This window comes from Podarcis erhardii, assembly GCF_964252035.2.
Source record: "Podarcis erhardii genome assembly, chromosome: 5".
In the NCBI taxonomy this organism is placed as follows: domain Eukaryota; kingdom Metazoa; phylum Chordata; class Lepidosauria; order Squamata; family Lacertidae; genus Podarcis; species Podarcis erhardii.
The window spans coordinates 54,892,197-54,913,221 of record NC_138509.1 but is presented as its reverse complement, the minus strand read 5'-3'; the positions used below and the strand labels follow the sequence as shown (position 1 = coordinate 54,913,221).

The following is a 21,025-nucleotide window of genomic DNA, read 5'->3' as shown; positions in this document are numbered from 1 at the left end:
CTTAACCTGAGGTACCACTTTAGCTGATGGGGCCTCCCGCCACCGCACGATTTCTGTTCTCATCCTGAAGCAAAGTTCTTAACCCAAGGTACTATTTCTGGGTTAGCGGAGTCTGTAACCTGAAGCATCTGTAATTTGAAGCGTCTGTAACCTGAGGTACCACTGTACTCTGTTATGAATCAGGTTTGATTATAATATTAATATTAATTGTTATTTGAAATTAAGCTTCGGTTTTCAGCATGTAAAAGGCAAAAGATTTTTATGGTCTGAGATGAAGCCAGAGTATGCCTTTCAGCATGTAAATCAGTCAAGGTCCATTTAGGTATTCCATGGAAGGTAGGGCCATCAATGGCTACTAACCACGATAGCTATGTAGCAGCTCCATTATTGGAGGTGGTATGCCTCTGAATACAGTTGCTAGCAGCTGAAAGTAGGGAGAGTGCCGTTGTGCTCATGTCCTCCCTACAGGCTTCCCACAGGCTTCTGATTGGCCATTGTGAGAACAGGATCCTGGATTATATGCCCATAGGTCTGATCTGGCAGGGATCTTCTTTATGTTCACACTAGAAATATTTGGAATGTATTAAAATAATGTTAAAGGAGACACGGATATCATGCTAGATTAGCATTTTGTTAGAAAGTTTTATTCATTTGTTACATTTGAAATGCAGTGCAGGTATGAAATAACGCAAAGAGGTGGGACCAGTCTTGGAAAAGTGAAGTCAGAACATCAAGCAGAGAAGACAGATACATTTAATGATAAACACATTTGTCCAATGGAATCATTTCAATTGGCCAGCTTCCTAATTAAACTCATAAAATATAAAGCCAAGGGAAGGGGAAACCCCCCCACCCAGATTAACGAGCCCATCATTAAGTAAAGGGGGAGTAAAAAAGACAAACCCAGCTAATTCTGGGCTAAGTATGATGGATGAGTGCAGGAGAAATAATTGGATGGCATTCATCAAATATGAAATAAAAGGTGGTGTTGGAGGGGGGAAAACGCTGTAATAATCTCCAGGATTCAGTGTAGGCAAGTTTTCTTATATCCAAGTTCATCAAAATAAATGAAAAAGGGGCTCCTGAACTTCATTCCTCACTAGAGAGCTTCACAAATGGTAATGAAGGTTTGATAATTGCTTGTGATTTTTATTACCCTAGGTGTAAATCATGAAAAGGCCATATCCCTGCTGATGTAAGCATCAGATTGGTCCTCCCAACAGAGGGTTTCCGTTTTTTTCTCCCAAGCTATGCTTTTTTTCTTTTCTTTTCTTTTTTTTTTGCTTCCATGGTGTTTCCTATAATATTTGGAATTTCTTGCCACTCAATGCAGTCCAGCAGAGTCTTGGAGGTACGATTGTGGTGAGATGTCTGGATTAAAAGCTAAGCTCATCTGTAAAGCTAGAGCCAGAGCACACGTCACATGAATCATGAAGAGACCACTGGAAATAGTATCATCTGATGACTTATCCCTGTGACGATAATCCATATAAAAGACTTAATGGGGTGATTCCTAGGGCTAAAATTTGATGGTCCCTGTGTTGAATAAAACATAGGGGCCCATGGAAGACTGTTTAGGGTGGTGTTTCCATGTCTGTGGAATGAATTCCACACTGAAGTGTACCTTGGTACACAGTATCATAGAATCATAGAGTTGGAAGGGACTCCAAGGCTCATCTAGTCCAACCCCTAAAATGCAGGAATCTAAACAAGCATCCATGACAGATGGCCATCCAACCTCTGCTTGAAAACCTCCAATGAAGGAGAGTCCACCACCTCCCAAGGGAGTTTCTTCCACTGTCAAACAGCTCTTAGTATCAGAAAGTTCTTCCTGATGTTGAGTCAAAATCTCCTTTCTTGTAACTTGAATCCATTGGTATGGGAAACACCAGGTTAAAATTGGTGATTATTATTTTTTGTCAGGCTTTTAGATACTCATGGGTTAAGTCGTTGTTGTTGTTGTTGTTGCTAACTATGTTATTTGTACAATTTATCATAATTATTTAAAATTGTTTTACTTATTACAGTCATACATCGAGTTGAACATGCTTCAGGTTAAGCGTGTTCGAGTTGCACTCTGCAGCAACATGGAAGTAAAGGAGTGCGTTACTTCCGGGTTTCGCCGCTCGTGCATGCGCAGACGCTCAAAATGACGTCATGCGCATGCGTGGAAGCGGCAAAACGCGACGTCGCGTCTTACGTTCCATTCGGGATGCGAAGGGGACTCCGGAATGGATCCCGTTCTCATCCCGAGGTACCACTTTACATATTTTGTTTTACAGCATCTGATTTTTTGTAAGCCGCCCTGCAATAATTTTGATTACATTTGTCAAATCTCTTACTAAATAATAAATAAATAAAATCCTGAATTCCAACATTCTGATTGTACAAGACATACTCTAGTGTGTGGGGGGTGCCTAATAATTGTCAATAACCATCCTTCCTACTATTTTTACAACAGAGGAAGATTGTCAAGTTATGCTATAGACGATACCGTTGCACATTGCCTTTATAATTTAAGTGTTAGTGCACCGACTCTTCTTTTTGTAACCACTTCTTCCGGACAAAATGATCTCGGCTCTGCGTGTCTGGATTGAGAGTGATGCACTGAAGAATTCATGATAAAGTCCCACATTCAGAGCAGAATCAGATTCCAAAAATCTTTGACTGCTCTGAAGGACAGGCCTCTTTTTCACTTCTCATTCACTGCCAGAGCCTTGTCTGGAGAAGATCAGATATGAAATCTCTGTGCATTATAGCCAGTCTTCGCTCTGCCTTTGAATGACAGCTTGTCTATAGAAATATGCCACCATCTAGAGATGATATGATTACTGGGAGTATTATTGATGCTACAGCAATATAAAATGCCGAAATTTCAAAGGAAGGAAAAATACATATCTGCAAAGGGAATTTTGTAGGCTTTATTAGAAATCTTAAAAGTCAGTAAATGTTTTTATATAATAAAGGAGCATTTGGTCTATTGCATTATCTCAGACCCTACATGCATGCTAAAGCAAATACTATAGAGTCAAAATTTATTCACTTAACTTTTCTTATTCTGAAAATATTCTTGCTGTCCTTCCATTTGACCAGTGACAAATATAAAACCCTATATCTTTAGTATGAGCAGGGCTTGGATATATATATCCAGTATACAGTAGATACGTGTGTTCTCTTATTTATCAAGCATAAGTTGTAGGTGCTTTTCGAAGTGCTTAGCCAGAACTGGTAGTTTTGCTTCCTCCCTTTTTCTATATGTAATGATTTCATTTCCCATCATCGTTTCCCATTTTATTATTTATAGGAGCAATAAAAAACAAGTATTATTCTAATATTATCTTAAAATATATGCGATGCAAACTTTCTCCATACTTTATGTATTTTATTTACAGTGTAGACCCACACTGGATCCAAAACAGACCAGTTAGGGACCCCCCTTTTAGAACAGTTCTCTTTGACACCTGTGTTGATAGCATCCCTTTTGGGTAACAAGTTGGCAGTCCCCCTGCACATCCTTTCTTCCTCTCTTCTAGTAAGAGAGTGTCAACTAGTGCTGTGTCAAAAGTAGAGGTTGATTATGAAAACTATATTTTTCTTGCCCCCTAAATCAGCTGCCCTCAAAAGGAAGAGCTTAGATTGGTTTGGTAAGCCTTCTGCTTTAGAAATCCATGCTGACTGCTAGCAATTTCCAAGAAGTGGCTACAAATTGATTGCTTTATAATTTGTTCTAGCAATTTCCCAGGTATTGAAGTCAGACTAATGAGACTGTAGTTCCCCAGGTTAGCCTGGCCTCAATACTCAGGAAGTTGTTCGAACAAATTATACAGCAATCTGTCTAGAAACACCTCAAAGAAAAGGGTTTGATTTCTAGTCGCCCATTTGGCTTGGGTGCAAACAAAACTATACTTGCTCCAGTCTGTCTTCTGAAACTCAGCAGATAAATCAGAATCGAAATTGAAATGTTAGGTTGTGCGTGCAACCGAGAATAGAAACTGAGATGATATTCAGAACAACACGATTGTGGATGACTATTTCAGCTTCATCAAGCCTGGAGAGCAGGATGACATTTACAGTTTGCAGGCATTTCCCCCCTCTTTCAAACAATGATGCTGAATTACCACCCTGGATGCTTTAGCTGAGATTTCTGCATAGCAGGGGGTTGGACTGGATGACCCTTGGGATCCCTTCCAACACTATGATTCTATGAACCAAAAATCTTGCAAAATTGTCAGGGAGTCACCAAATGGTATGTGCTTAAATAGTATTCATTCTTCTCTCTCTTTGTATTTGTACAGGTGACGACTGGTGGAAGAGCAAATTACTATGTGTCCTACAGAAGGGAACCCTTCACGCAAATAAAATTGCCCAAGTACTCGCTACCAAAGGTAAATGTGCCTTGTATAAGTAGTATTGATAAGTACAAAGTCTTTGACAAGAAGAGATAATTTAATCAAGGAGATGGCCATAGTTCAGTGTTAGAGCATTGGCTTTGCAGGCAGAAAAACTCAGCATCGATTCCTGGCATCTCCAGGTAGGAATGGGAATGCCAACTGCGTGAAACCCTGGAGAAGTGATGCTAGTCGGTGCAGAAAATACTGAGCTGGATGGAGCAATAGTCTGATTTGGTGTAAGGCAGCTTCCCATCATCCTGCTTTGTTTGTTACTTTTCTATCATTCTATAAAGATATATATTGTTTAATACATTTCTATCTGTTCATAAACAAAGGAACATAGGAAGCTTCTGGAGTCAGAGCAGTTGGGGCCATCTATATGTATCTCAGCCTTCTTCTTTTTCTTTGGCAATCACTCATAGCTGAGTAACATTGTCTTCCATGAACACGGTCTTAACAGTGAGTCTGTAAGTGACTGTGGAGGCCAATTCTGGATCCACACGTACTTCCACAGTGGGGACATAGGTTTCTGGATGGCAGTTGATCACGATGAGGGTTTGCCAAGCGTGCCTTCATCTTAGAGCATTTCTCTCTTTCGTTCTGAGTTCAAGCGTTTTCAAAACCCATGACACCTTTGGTAAAGGCTGTTCTCTAATTGGAGCGCTCGCAGGCGAGTGTTTCCCAGTTGTCGGTGCTTATATTACATTTTTAAAGATTTACCTTGAGACAGTCTTTGAACCTCTTTTGTTGACCACCAGCATTACACTTTCCTTTTTTAAGTTCTAAATAGAGTAGTTGCTTTGGAAGGCGATAATCAGGCATCCTGTATGGAAGTGAGAGCTGGACCATAAAGAAGGCTGATCGTCGAAGAATTGATGCTTTTGAATTAAGGTGCTGGAGGAGACGCGTGAGAGTTCCATGGACTGCAAGGAGATCAAACCTATCCATTCTTAAGGAAATCAGCCCTGAGTGCTCACTGGAAGGACAGATTGTGAAGCTGAGGCTCCAATACTTTGGCCACCTCATGAGAAGAGAAGACTCCCTGGAAAAGACCCTGATGTTGGGAAAGATTGAGGGCACAAGGAGAAGGGGACGACAGAGGATGAGATGGTTGGACAGTGTTCTCGAAGCTACAAACATGAGTCTGACCAAACTGTGGGAGGCAGTGGAAGACAGGAGTGCCTGGCGTGCTCTGATCCATGGGGTCATAAAGAGTCGGACACGACTAAACGACTAAACAACAAGAATCAGGCATCCACACAATATGACCAGTCCAACAAAGTTGATGTTGAAGAATCATTGCTTTGACACTGGTGATCTTTGCTTCTTCCAGTACAATGGCATTAATTCGTCTGCCTTCCCAGGTGATGACTGGCAATGACTCTTCAGGATTTCAGACTGGGAGTGCCTCCCAGACCTACCTGGATATACTAGAGATTGCCTTAATTTTCCAGATATTAAATAGGTCCAAGATTGATGTTTTCCAGGAAAGGGGCAATTTGGTAGCCACTTTGGGATGGATGGAAATTCTAACTCCTTTCTTATTGCTAGAGCTTAGTCTCTCTTATTGCAAGTTAAGGCACACTGTCCTGGCTAGCTTGACAGCTGTGCTTTCCAGGTCTGCTTGGTAGAAGGACCCCTTTAGGCTGTGAATCTTCCAGGAGCAATAAAACATGCAAATGTATAAATAAAAAATGAAGTAGGATGAAACTCCTTCAAGGACTCTGGAATCTCCTTCCCTCTTCCTCACTAACCACCCTGCAGCCATTTTAAAATTAAAAACACACAAATAAGGAAAGGCAGAATATGATAATTTATTGGCTTGGTCTAATAGAAAATTGTTTAACATCACTCATAACTCATGGTCCTTCCCCTGCTGTGGCATAAGTCATGGTAATTGCTTTGTGTCCCAAAGGGCAGAGAAATATAAAGATCGGGGGGTAATAAGCCTTTTATCTTCCTTAACAGGACATGCATATTATCAGCACAAATGAGAATCAGGTGTTTGCGGCAGTTCAGGAATGGAACCAGAATGACACATACAACCTTTACATTTCTGACACCCGAGGGATCTACTTCACCCTAGCCTTGGAGAACGTCAAGAGCAACCGAGGACTAGAGGGGAATGTCGTCATTGACCTTTATGAGGTAGGCATCCAAAGCCATGTTGAAGCAACCTTGTCTCTTACAAATATCATTTCATAGTAGGGCTGTCTGCTAATTATTGTTTTTTGTATTATTAAGGATTATTGTCTATTACTTAGCATGTTTGCAATGAAAATTAGCATTCATAATTTTATCAGGAGAGCAATACAAATACTTTAAGGATATGCTTTATTTTGCTTAATTTATGACACTTCTGCGCCACATTTCTTCCACTGTGAATGGTCCAGGAGTTGATCCAACTGTAATATCAATGTTCAGTCTATTTTACTTCATTTTTGTCCAACTAAACTCTTGGTTGAAAGTTCATCAAAATAGGAACACTATCCCTTAAATGATGCTAGACTGTCCATGCGCTCAGTACTGAGGAGTACCATACAGGTCTTGAACTCAGCTCTCAAAAGTGTTAGGCTGAATTCTTTATCAGCAGTGCTTTCTGACATATTTTTTTACTGTTGAAGCTTTGCAAGCGTATGGAGATGCCTCTATCTACAAGGGATGCCAGATTGCTGCTCCCAAGCTATGTGCATTCCACGAAAGTGAATTTAAGTTAATTAGTTTGGTATGGATGCAATGCGCACATCAGAAAATAGCCTGTGTCTTTAACCATCTTTCAGAAGAAATATTTGTGAAATGTTGGCAAACATGTAAGCCTGTGCTGGCACCCTGGGGGTGGGGGTGCTGCTTGTTTGTTTTTTATTGGCAGCTTTTGTTGCCTGTGAAGTCTCAAATGAAAAAGGAAGGCTAGTGAAATCTCATATGGCAGAAAATCTTCCTAGGTCTATCAGTAATGCTATGTTTTTTTCTGTGGATGCAGATTCATCTTCCAATTGTCACTATGTATTTGTCACTCTCTCTTCCTATGGGACAGGCCTGATAGCCTATCTGAGCATAAATATTCACTTGCAGCTTTTTTTACCCTTGCCATTTTGACTAATAATCAGATGAACATCCTGAATTTTCTTATAGTTTAGAAACAGATTGATTATTTATCTATTTTCAGCTAGCAAGCATGATTCTGTCATTGCCTAAATACAATATAAATCTAGATATCTGTAGAATTCCATCAGGCAAGCCAACTTCAGCCCTAGTTTGAAGGCAACACATTCTTCAGTTTTCTTGGGGAACAGAGGGGGAGAAGCAAAGCTGGTCCATAAATCTACACATTTTTGAGCCACCAGAGGAACTGATGTTGCACAATGCTATCATTCAGAAATATAACTGCCAAACAACATTTAAATCAAGATCAAGGCCATCTTTCAATCGAGTGCATTTCTTTCTTTCTTTTTGAATGAATTCTAAGCAAAGTTACAATGAATAACCATAGTAGTTTTCTTTCTCTGTCTCTATCTCTCTCAAGTGAAGCCTAAAAGAAAGTGCCATGCCTTCCATTACCGTATTTTTCGCCCTATAGGACGCACCGTCCCATAAGGCGCACCTAGTTTTTTTGGGGGGGAAATAAAGGGAAAAAAATTATTCCCCCCCCAGGCGCGGGGCTGGGGCGGGGGAGGCCCGCCCGAGTTTCCCCCGACCCCAGCCCCCAAACAGGCAGCTCTCTGCAAGCTGTGGGAGTCCAGCGCTGGCTCCCGCTGCTTGCTGAGAGGTCCGCGAAGCCTGGACGCACTGAGCTCAGCGCGCGCAGGCTTCAGCACGCAGGCAACTCTCCACAAGCAGTGGGAGCGCTCCCGCTGCTTGCGGAGAGGTCCGCGAAGCCTGGAGAGTGAGAGGGGTCGGTGTGCACCGACCCCTCTCCCTCTCCAGGCTTCACTGAAAGCCTGCATTCGCCCCATAGGACGCACACACATTTCCCCTTCATTTTTGGAGGGGAAAAAGTGCGTCCTATAGGGCGAAAAATACGGTAATAATTTTCTCCAGAAATTTAGCCTAGTCTTCATTTTAATATTATATTCCTAGAAATATATACAGTGGTACCTCTGGTTACGTACTTAATTCATTCCGGAGGTCCGTTCTTAACCTGAAACTGTTCTTAACCTGAAGCACCACTTTAGCTAATGGGGCCTCCTGCTGCCGCCGTGCAATTTCTGTTCTCATCCTGAAGCAAAGTTCTTAACCCAAGGTATTATTTCTGGGTTGGTGGAGTCTGTAACCTGAAGCGTATGTAACCTGAAGCGTATGTAACCCGAGGTACCACCGTACTTTATTTGCCTGCCTGTGTACGTGATATTTTCATAAGCCACCTTGTAAGTTTATACCCTGGAAGACTGCTGAATTATTCCTGGCTACTGTAATTATGATGTATCATGTTTGTTGGATTGTTTTAATGGCATATTCAGTCATTATTTTTTTGTTTTCAAATGTTTACTTTGTATTGAATTCCTCTGTTCTGCATTGCTGCGGTATGGTTTTAATGAGAGCCAGCTCATAAATATTTTAAATAAAATAAAATAATAAATAAGAAAATAATATCAGAAATAAATGTTCCATGTTGTGAGTACATGGATTAATTTCATTTAACAGGTTATCCTCAAGCAATTATGTAAACTTGATCCTAGACACTTGTTGAATTGTACTCGCAGAATGGTGGCCGAAAGAGGTTATTTGGCTAAATCCTTGTACATATCCACTTGTGTGTATTCAAAGATGCACATTGTTGCAGACAGTAATTGCCTTGGAACTGTTTGTGATCAGTTTCTCATGTCAGGGGCTGAGACCAAACAGTAGGTGCAGCAACATATGGGTGAGAATTGGGGCACAGTGCACTAACCTTGAAGGCAATTTGTCATGTTTTAATGTTTCATATTTTATGGTAAGTACAGTCACAATTTCCCTTCCTGAGGAACAAGATATGCCTGGTGTTTACTCTTCCTGAGTAGACCCCTCCTCTCAAGCAGAACGCAGGTTCTGATATCTAATAACCTGTTAAACACTCCTCTGTGGATCCTGTATCTTCCACCAGGTTCACCTCCATCATATGAAATTAGGAATATAGGAAGCTGTATGCAAGGCAGATGTTCTGCTACTGAGCTCCAGGGTGGGGGAAGGAGAAGGGAAGAATAAAGGGGAAGAAGCTGCATGCACAGTACAGTGCTGGGTTCTCTGGCACAAAGTGACTAGTGTGTTTGGCTGCCTGGTAGGTTTTCACAGATGTCCTGGGATATTCAAAGCCACACCTTCGTACAGCTGAAGAATTTCAAGAAAAGCAGAACCAGTTATGAGAAGACTGAGAACAATGTTTGCAAGGATGGGTTGTATATCCCTGAGTATTTAGAGTGTAAACAGTCATTTAATCAAAGGCAGGAAGGTGTGGACCTCCCTGTGAATTAGGTTACCAGGAAGCTATAAGAATAAGTTGTGTGGCAAGACCCTCAAGCCAAACCCCCCATTAGGGTAAATAAATTCACACAGACACAGATATTTTGTTTAAGGTTTTGGGGCAAAATTTTGGCCACAACTTTATTGATTACAGAAATGAGAGTGGTATTGGCTTAGGCATTGGCAAGACTATATCTGACTCCTGCCCCCTTCGCAGGAAGTCTGTAAGGGTAAACCACCCAAAGGGAAATTGCTTCTGGGGAACCTGCCTGCATCTCCCCTGGTGTTCCCAGAGGCCTGGCATGGCCCCTCAACCTTCCTTTGGACAGGAATTAGGCCCTGGCTTCCTTTAACGGAATACTCTTGAAACTGGAGGGGCAGGCGATGGCCGACCTCCCCTCCCCCATTCACCATAAGCCAATGCCTAACCGCCAAACTTTACAAAGTTGTGACGATTGCTAAGAGGTAGGCAAAAACCAAGTGGCCCGTGCCAATTTGCCAAATGGAAAAAAAATCTACCCAGTCCCCGACTCAAGATGGGCAACCAACCAAAGTCCAAAGCAAGGCCAAAGGACACCTAAATTAAAGGGAGGGTAGGAGGGTGTTCAGCAGCGTGAAGCAGGAGCCTGGCACATGTCGTGCTGCCGCTTTTATACTTTTCCCCACTAACACCCTTTAACATGATTGGGCAATAGCTCTGGGTGATTGTGGTGCCACCCCGGCGTGAGGGTGATAGCTCCACCCACGCCAGGGTGGGGGGAACCAGGTTGAGAGCCTGGCCACACCAGGACCATCTATTAAGATGATCCCATTTGTGCACACTCATTTATCAAGGAGTATTTGAGTGGGCATATCCTGGAAGTGTCATGCATTGCAGCCAGTGCCCAGTGTGGTATTTTAAAAAGGAAGTGGGATTTTTTAGTCAGGCTCAGTTATGCCTACCTGAAAAGAAGTGGGATGGTATCTCATCCTGTCCTATCTAATTTCAAGCCCTGATTGCAGCAGCAGGTGTACAGGTTTTTGGCTACACATGTGTCATATTATTGGTATGGAACAGAATGATGTATAGAAAGGTCTCTGGACAGTCGGAAAGAATGGAAAGAGGTAATGCAAAACTGGTGGCAGATGTCGAATTGAGAGCGACCAAAAGGCCTCTGATGACAAAATGGGCACCTGGGCTCTGGACACAGGGACCATCTTTGCTAAAGGAAGAATGTTCCCTAGTGTTCAAGATACAGAAAAGGATGAGGCTCCTGTCTTGCCTAAAGTAGCATGCAAAATGTTCGGGTGGTTAAGTTATATACCAGCCCTCCTTCCTATACAGGGGCATATTTTAGAAACAGAGCTGTGGAATAAGCAACAGCTATGAATATAAATAAAGAGGAACAGAGTGGGGCTGTTAAGTTCCTAATATGCAGAAAAAGGAAGAAGCAATAGTTTTAGGAGTTCTGCTGCCAAAGAGGAATTCCTCTGGAGATGAGATTAAAGTCTTCTTACTGGGTTCTTAAGAAGCAATTTGTTTTTTGATAGAAAATTTTGAGCTCACTTCCCATGTGGATTTCAAAAATAGGTCTCTGTCGTTACTTGGGCAGTGTCAAAAGCCTTTGTAAGAAACACTTTCTGTATTTGAAATTACCCTCATTTTTTAAAAACCCTTTTTCTGAGATCCTTTTCCATTTTTCTGCTGGTAAGGAGAGGCAGCTGATAAGTAATTCAGCAAGGTGATTGTGGTATAAATTATATTTCTCTGCTGTGGAACAAGTCAAGCTGGTGCAGACTTTCGGAAAAAGAATGCTAAAAGCAGACACATGGGTGGCCTCCCTCCCCTTCTCCTTTCATATCTCCCTTGGCGTGTTTCAACAGTAAAACTCAAATCTTAAGTCATTTCGTATTTCAAGAACACTTCCTCTGAATTTCAGGGAATTTTTTTAATCCCTGAAAATTTGGGGAATACAACCAAAAAGCAAAATGTTCTGCCATAAATTTGGAAGTCTGTATTTTACACCACACTGGACATGTGCAGAAGCTTCCTGCATTGGCCTCTGATTTAATGATATTCTTGCAATCAACCAATGCAAGAAACTTTTGAGCATTCCCTACATGGCCAGCAACATCAAGAAAGTGCCCAGAAATTCTGGAACCCAAGAAACCCATTTTACCTTGGCAGTTAAGCAATGGAAGCAGTAGATCCGAAATCTGGATTGGACTCGGAAGGTTCCATAAAGTTTGGGCTGTAAAATTTGAATCTGCCAGTTCACTGCTGGACAACAATGGGTAGATCTGCCTACCTGTGAGGATCCCCACTTTTCTTTTTAATCCATATCTGTGTTAGATACGTTAGCAGGAAAGGAAGATAAAATATTATCTCTGGCATAAATTACAGGCCATTTTATATTACATGAAAACAATTCACTTCCCATTTATTTGTTTTTTTAATTCACTTTGGTTATTCATCACCTAGCGCAACTGAGAGAAGCGGCAATTAGTTATGCCATCCATCTCCTTCTGTCAGTTCTCACTCCTTGCTCCCTCCTGCAAAAATCTTCTCCTCCTGCAGCAGCCCATACCGCCCACTTTTTAGTTAGAGCCAAAGCTATCCTAAGTCTCCTCTGGAAGATTCCTTTTTTTTCCTCCCGCACTCCAACCCCCTCAATCTGGCAGAACATAATTTTGCATACAGCACTTCTGAACTTGTTATTTGATTCATTTAAATCCCTGCAATAAGAGTGCATTAGTCAAGCATTTCACTCTGAAAGGCTCCATGGGAGCTTCTTGCAAAGGACTGGTTAAGTCTGCCAATGGGCTCTGCAATGTGACGATACCAAGAGACACCTGAGATCCAGACTCATAGTAATAGACTAGCTTTCAAGACTTGCTGTGAACTTCCCAGAGCATCTGACAGGCTACTATTGTTTGAAATAGGATGCTCAACTAAATCTGATCGTCATTCAAACTGCACGCTGTTCTTCTATAAAACCCACCAGAGAAAACTTTCCCATTGACATCTTCCAATTGACACCCCCTACATCAGGGATGTCCAACTCCCAAGAGACTGCAATCTACTCACAGGAGAGGGGGGAACTGGCAGTGATCTTCCCCTTTTTGGGGGGGTTCAGGTCAAAGTTGTTGAGCTTGTTTTAGAGTAGAAAGCCCCATTATTAAACTACAATAAATTAGAGTTATTGGACAAGGGGAAAGCGGATTAGTCGCCCACCAAAAGATCACTAAGGAAACAATCTGCCTCACAGTGAAAACTCCGTCTTCTGTTCCAGCACTCATGAGAAAATGGAGGGCGGGGCGAGGGGGGGGGCAGATGCTCTTAGGCAAAAGCAAAGGAAAAGGAGCCCGCGATCAACAGCAATTGACCTACCAGGGATTGACCAGTTGATCCCGATCGACCTATTGGACATCCCTGCCCTACATCTTCACCTGTGGAATCTCATTTTCCTCTTCTCCAACTTGAGCCACCAAAGAGAGCTTCCATTCCACTTTATCTGTGCCAAGGGCCATTTACTCATACACTCTCCAAAATGATCTGAAGTCATTCCTGTAGGTCCGGTGGCAGTTTGGTTTGGTCTTTCTGGGGATTGGATCGATACCATTAGGGCCAAGAATGAGTTAAGACAGAATGGACAATCTCCTTAAAGTACTGGTTCATTATCATGCCATTATTTAAATTTGTTTGCTAGCTCCTTCTGATTCTGCTGTACACTACTGACTGTGCCTTGTTCTTGCCTAGTCGCCCGATGTGGTTTTTCATCTCTCATAATTTTTCCTAGGTAGCAGGGATCAAAGGCATATTCCTGGCTAACAAGAAAGTGGAGGACCAAATTAAGACTTTCATCACCTACAACAAAGGGAGAGATTGGCGTTTGCTGCAGGCTCCAGATTCAGATCTGAGAGGAGACCCCATACACTGTCTGCTGGTCAGTGAAGGAAATTTTCCAAGTTGTAATTAGTGGGCCCATCACAATGGGCATTCTCTAAATCCCAGACAGAAAAGGAACTCATTGAAATCCATGGGATGCCTCCATAGGATCCAGCCCTGCATAGTTAGTCCCCCAATTTGCATCAATTATTTCCTCCTCCTGCCACTTTTTGGCTGATAATTAAGTGAATAACTTATCAACATCTGGTTTCACAGTCTTTTCAAGCCAGAAGGGATCATTATGAAAATTTAAATGAAAGCTATGGAATTGTCCCAGACTTTGAAATGTTCTACAAAGAGATAGCTTGGCATCAATAATATTGATTTACATGGGATCTTTCCCACATTTCAGAAGATCTACAGTGGCTTTGAATACATTTAAATGTGACAACATTTAAATGTTTAAGTTATAAGTAAAATAATAGCAATAACCACTCAAAATCAGACTAAAACTAATTGAACCGTTCCAAGTGTAATCTAAAGGGCTTGAATAACTTAACTCCACCTGTTATCCCACTTGAAAAGCTGAAAGATGTTCAGACTTGGAGTTCAGCAAGTTTCCAGAAAAAAGGAAATTTCATGGTTTCAACAATGACAAAATGTCTTTTCTTTGGTGTTTTTGATGCGCTTTCTGTTTTCTGTATTTCTGTTATTAGGCCTTAGCATGAATTATCAGTGGAACCATTTAAATCTTAGTGTATATTTATTATACAACAATAAATAGTATATAATAAATATACACAATGGGCAGGCTTTCCCTGTGCCTGTGGAACAAGCTCACCTCCAAGGTGCATTTCACCATGGCGTTGATATCCTTTCATTGTCAGGTGAAGACTCACCTGTTTACCTAAGGCCTATTGGGAGGGGTGAACTGTATTGCACTTTTGAATTTCTGGCATTGACACTTTTAGTTGTAGCAACTTTTTAAAAATCTTGTTTTACATTACGCAACCGTCTGGTTACGTAAACTTTGGGATGCGTGAGCGGCAAACCCGGAAGTATTTGACTGGGTTTCACTGCATGCGCATGTGCAGAAGCAGTCCTCAGGTTGTGGAAACCTTGGGATCCGACTGGACCTCCAGAACGGATCCCATCCACAACCAGAGGTACCACTGTATTTTAATATTTTTGCTTAACTTTTTGAACTATTTCTGCCCTGGCACCTTTCAATGAAGGGCAAATAATCAATAAATGAATGATTAATTTGAGGATTTTTTTATTTGCTTTTTAAAGAGTTGTATGATTGTTATGCCTTGTATTGCATAAACCTATTCTTATGTAGGTTTGAGCCACTTTCAGCATGGTCTACCTGGGAAAATGACATACAAGTAAATTAATGGTTGTGATGATGATACCTGTTGATCGTGGAGAATAATCTTTTAGTAGTGAGGGTCAAGATGAAGAGGCAGCAACTCCTTTTGAATTTTTGGACTATGGGTTTACTTCAAATAGCCATGTGCCATATCCATACCATACATTCAAGGCACTATTCTACCCCTTGAGCTGTCATGGCTCCCCCCCCCAAAAAAAAACCCCTGGGAATTCTTTTAGTTTGTTTAAGGTGCTGAAAATGAGATCCCTATTCCCCTCACAGATCTACAATTCCCAGAGTTACCTGGGAAGAAGCATTAACTATTATATCAATTTGAGGATGTTTGCTGAAGTAATATAACGGTGCTTTAAATGTATGGCGTGGGTGTTGCGATGGAACATTCTAATGAAACTTTTGTTTCACAGAACTCAGATTCTCAAAATAATAAGCTATTTGGAGGAAGGAACTTCATAGCTTTAACAGCCCAGTCTAGGAAGGTGCAATCCATGTGCAGGCATGAAATGTCCCATGCAGATTGCCACTCTGGATTGTGTTCATATGCAGCTTACTGCATGGGAAAGGGCGGGGGGCAGCATGCAGTTTTCCGAAATTCTACTAATCAAATGCGGAGCTTTGAGAACTCTGTGCCTAGGGACTAATTCCAGCTGCCTCTTCCTCATTAAACAGGTTATCTGTCATGCCACACTTGTCTGTGAGGATATCTGTGAAGATGCCAGAACAGGTGCTTGAGTACAGCAGTGTATCTGGCAAACATTGCTTTTTGTAATAATTCATTGAAACCAAGAACAATTAATATAAATGGAAATTTAGAATGGAAATGGACACCAGTCCCTTTCATCAGGCTCTTTGAACAGTCTCAGAAAACAGAAGAAAACATGAATGTAATACCAGGTGGCTGGCTTAGCCCATGTATTCAGTTCTTCTCTACCAACAATTATCTTTCTTCTTTCTCAATCCTTCCAGCCCTTCTGTTCCTTGCATTTGCATTTGCAAATCTCAGAAAACCCCTATACTTCAGGCAGCATCTCGAGCAAAGAGACGGTTCCTGGACTTCTGGTTGCTACAGGTAAAGGAATTGACTGGACTCTGTTGCTCTTATTCTTTTCAAGCACAGAGCTGCTGTTAACATTAGGGGGCAGCTCTGCCATTAGTCAAGTGCTTCATGAGGAATGTGCTCCCTGGATTTTGCGGGGCATGCACTGCAATGAAAAAGAAATTCTAGATTTTGTCCCTAATCAACAGAGCTAGAACCTGGCATTTGTAGGCATATATCTTATTCACCCAAGTAGACATTTTGGTTGACTGGGCAATCATCTATGGTTTTGTGTGGGTAGATTAAAAGCCAGTGTGCTGTCACAGTCATAGCACTATTTCACTGTCCTGTTTATCCTGTAATAGACATATATGATTTAACATATAATGCATGTAAATGTTCCTGTCTATATGATCCTGTATGTGCTGTTGCTGTTACATTTATACCCCACTTTTCCTCCAAGGAGTTCAAAGTGGTGTACATGGCTCTCCCTGTGAGGTAGACTGAAAGTTGGTGACTTGAATCCTCAGGATTTGAACCTTGGCCTCCCAAGTCCTTTTCCAACACCTTAACTACTACACCACACTGCTTGATTTGTGGTGTGCAAAACAGGCTGTCAGGGATCTGCTTGCAGGGAAGGGGGGAGAGACAGGAACATACAGAGAGCCCCCTCCTCTGTTGAGCAGCTGCACTTCGTCAGAGTCTGGGGAGGGGGAGCTTTCAGGAGACACGGAAGATGAGAGAAAGGGGAGCCAAAACACTGCTCCCAGGGAAAGGAAGGTGCAGCTTCCGTCGCATAGCTTTCCACGTAAGGAAAAAAGACGGAGAGATGGCTACCCCAGGTTTCTATGCTGGAGGGGAAATAGGAAGAAGGCACTTCCGGATTCTGCTAGCGATTGAGGCAGACATGGTTTTGAAACTTCTGCACTGTACATAAGTTTTACACTCAATAAAACCTGAAAAGACAGGCTGTTATCTTTGTGAGCAACCATGCTCCCACCTCACACAGGCTTTGCAGGTGCACAACAGTCACATCCTACTATGATGTCTGCCAACCAATAATTCCATGATAACTGGTTACAGTGTAGATGGTCCATATACGACTGATGCTGGAAAGAACAATGTGGGCCCACCACCTGGCTTCTCTAAGAAATAACTATTAAAGTGCATTAGGTACAAAAGAAATCAAATATGCACAATAACATTACCTTTAAAGCCAAGGAAACCTCAGATCTTTCCGCTTGTGAATTTTTTTGGAGATTCATCTTCCATGCTAAGTTATAGTTACATTGAATTTGTGTCAACACAGCTGACTGTTGTGGCTACTGTGTGGGCACTGTCGCCATCATTTTTCTTTCCCTCTGCCTTGCCATCTCTCCATTTTTCTTCCCTGGGTGGGTTTTCATGCCATCACTGTGCTGTTCCTCTGTCAGAGTCAATTGCCTGTGAAATAGCATTGATCCATGCTGTTGTGCTTCACAGTAACCCTTACACCCAATCCAACACAGTTATTTGCTGCCAGTTTGGCCTCCTGGCCTATAAGCCTGGCTGCCTTCAACAGCTCGCTAAAGCTCAGCCTCATATTAAAACACGGAGGTAGAATCCAGTAAGAGATGGGTATCACCAGGAGAAAGCACAAATCATTGAAAATGCCTTTGAACAAACATGTATGGTGTATATTTGCATATTGAAATGGGATGAAAACCCAGTGCCATTTAGCTCCTGTCTAAATTGCCATGGTGGCTCCAAACATCACTCAGCCTTGCTTTCTTTATGGCTGTGAAGTTGCAGAACGTGGTCACAAAATATTGCCACAAATAGATCTTTAGCTGGTAGGCAGTGACACAGTTCCTTTGAAGCAATGCCATTTTATGCCCTGCTGAATCTATAGTTGGTTGCTCTTACCCTTAGACAACGGTTCATTCAAGCTTCTTACAGTGGCTGTTGGCTGTTGGGACAATGTGCCTTGCATGGCAGGCTGCCTTGGAGCGACTGGCAGCAACTTTGTATGTGGGCTTAATACTCTTGGGGGCATTTCTGTGCATTATACCTTTCACAAAGATGCTGTCAAAGAATTAGTTGTGGTGGGTACGCCTGGCAGCGGCTTAAGAGCTGCTGCTCATAATTCATGGATTGTTTTCCCCATCAAAAAAGAAACTGAGAACACTTTGCCACTAGTGCATTGATGTCCTCTGCTTGCTGGTGAAACCTGTCTTTAGCGGATCTCAGGATCCTAATGACAGCTTCTTATAATGTTAAATGCCAGCAGTGCCCAGACCCTGGTAATTAATTGTGACAGCCATCACAGCCCCTTTATGTCTGCATCTGCCTGCTCACAGTAGGATACCTCATCGAGATGGCCATAGTCATCCAGTCTTGTGTAGAGTTCCCACAATGCTTAGCTCAGTGGGAGCTGTCGAAGGTAACAAAAAAGCTTGCTGAATGGTTGTCACTATAGATAGCTTGTTTGTGTAACATGGAGTGTGTTCTGTAATTTCAAAACCTGCCAGCAAGTTGGCATATTCCTGATCACAGAATCTTGTTGTGACTTGTGGCTGCTGGCTGATTACATGACCCATGCTTGGGCTCAAGGTAGACAATAACCTTGGGCTAGGCAGGAAAGCAGTAGGTAGTCAGGCAGGAAACAGGTTGAGGGGCAGTAGGCTGGTGACCTACAAATGGCAGCAGTGGATCGAGGAACTTTATTTCAGCCAGTGCCACCAGCCTGGCCTTCTCAGACCAGGAGGTTATGGACTGTGTTGTGGATGTGCTAGCTGTAAATCCTTCCTTATATCAGCAGCCCAGCACAAGGAGAGAGACGTTCTCAGTTCAAGCCCTCTTGCATATGACATAACTAGATTAGACTTGACTGCTCAACTTTCAGGAGATCCCATCAAATATTTCCTTGAAATTGTGAGATCTAGAAACCTGTAGCAGTGAAATATTGAGCCATCAAATATTCACATAGATTAGCTTCTATTTCTAGGAATTAGAAAGAAAGTATAATGGTATCCCTTTAAGTGAACAGCTGCAGGGAGAGCTGGCCGCTGTTATTTTATTGAGAAATCGCTATATATAAATGAAACCTAGAATGAAGGAACTTCAGACAGCTCTTATTCACTATCATTTTTACCTATTAATGCATCTATAATTTTCTCTCTAAATAATAGCATGTTACATAGAGTTAATGCATGTTTTAAATTTGCTGTGGGCTCTACAATTGAACAAACTGCTAACTGAACTGCAATGACCGCTCTCAAAAGAAGTCATGAATGGAGCTAGAGGGAGTGGATGAGAAGGGAGGAAAAGGGAACCCACTTATGCTATGGTGGCGAGCAGAAAATAGGAAATAAGATGCTGTTGTTTGCAGTGAGTGTTTACTTTATGCCAGAGGTTTCCCAGTTTTCTACTCCCAAGGTCCACTTGAGAGGACCACCAGTCACCTGATGGCAGGAGATGGGGCTGGAGTCAGGTACAAAATGCCATGAAGATAGCATGCTTGAAGATATTATAGCTCTAGCCCAGTGATGGCCAAACTTGGCCCTCCAGCTGTTTTGGGACTACAACTCCCATCATTCCTAGCTAAAAGGACCAGTGGTCAGGGTTGATGGGAATTGTAGTCCCAAAACAGCTTGAGGGCCAAGTTTAGTCATCACTGCTCTAGCTGCTCACTCCACCTCTTTTGCTTCTGCCTCCATCTCCTCTATCACTTCCCCTGGAAGAAAAGCAAGAGAGGAGATGACACACAAAAGAGGCTGCTGGGAGGCAGCTGGAGAAAGTGCGACCCACATAAAACAAAGCAGTGGGCCACCTGTGGGCCCTGGCCCACAGTTTGAGAAACACTATGCAAATACAAACTTGTTCTATGAAAGAGTTACTTTTTCTTATCTGGTGTTACCAAGAGACCAGGGCATAGATATTCCTTTCATTCTGACTTCCGGGTTAGCGCCATTGGCAATGGTGGAATTCCTCTGATCCAGAGGAACCCGCTCCACGAAAATCGGGTCTTGCCGCCACGGCGAAGGCGGAGACCCCTTAAAAATCCCAGGCGGAGGAAGCCTGGGAACGTGGGATTCGGCTGACACCAGGAGCGCCCCCCCTACATGCAAGGAAACCCCTTTTGGGGGGGTCCGAAGCGACGTGGGGGTGAGTGGCGCGGTGCCTTGAATCGACCGCTATTTTTACGGAGTGAAGCCGCACAGCCGTTGCCGGAGAGCGCTGACTTTTTCCTGTGGACAATTGGACTCTAAAACAAGTACCCGTGAGTAGAATGGAAAATTGGACTAAGAAACATTTTAATTTGGCACTCAAGCGGGAAGGTTCTAAACAGGAAGTCCGCCTTCCATTTTTGTAAATAATCCGAAGCAAAAATTGTGCAAGCTAAAGTCTGAAAAGCTGTTCATAAGGATCTAAAATTCCTCCTGTTTTAACCATCCAAACCGCTCTTTGAAGCAGGAGTAAAGAGGGGAAAATTGACTGCTTATACCTGCAGGAGAGAGAGTAAAGAATAATAAATTTCCACCGTCTCAAACCTGGGAACGGGGTGTCAGAGACAGAGACTTTTGGCGAAGTTCATTGACCGTGAAAGAAACATCTTTTGACAGATAGCTAAAGAAGAGATACAAATTATCTTCAATGTTGCCCTTTGCATTTAAAAGGAACTAAAAATTCGAAAATTGAAAGTAACTTTCTTTTGTTGGATTTGCTTTTAAGATGGATACAAATAGAAACTGCCTCCTCTAGAGGGAGTTTGTTAAATTGTTGCTGGAGTCGATCTGGGGTTTTTCCAGCTGTGGTGATTAGGATCCTGGGAACAGACTGTAACCTTGAACAAAAATGTGTCTGGAAGAAACTTTGGTGCTTGCTCTTTGCAAGACGAGCGCCCTGTTAGAACAGTTGCATGA

At 42.3% G+C, this 21,025-nt stretch overlaps 1 protein-coding gene across 1 annotated transcript in view; it reads left to right on the top strand.

Moving 5' to 3' along the window:
* The window catches only part of SORCS3 (sortilin related VPS10 domain containing receptor 3), a 419,522-nt gene that overhangs the window by 317,777 nt on the left and 80,720 nt on the right, over positions 1 to 21,025 (top strand). The window contains exons 8-11 of the mRNA XM_081863378.1: positions 4,296 to 4,385; positions 6,360 to 6,539; positions 13,607 to 13,753; positions 16,052 to 16,154. Coding sequence (XP_081719504.1) covers positions 4,296 to 4,385; positions 6,360 to 6,539; positions 13,607 to 13,753; positions 16,052 to 16,154 — 520 coding nt within the window. The remainder of the gene's footprint in view (positions 1 to 4,295; positions 4,386 to 6,359; positions 6,540 to 13,606; positions 13,754 to 16,051; positions 16,155 to 21,025) is intronic.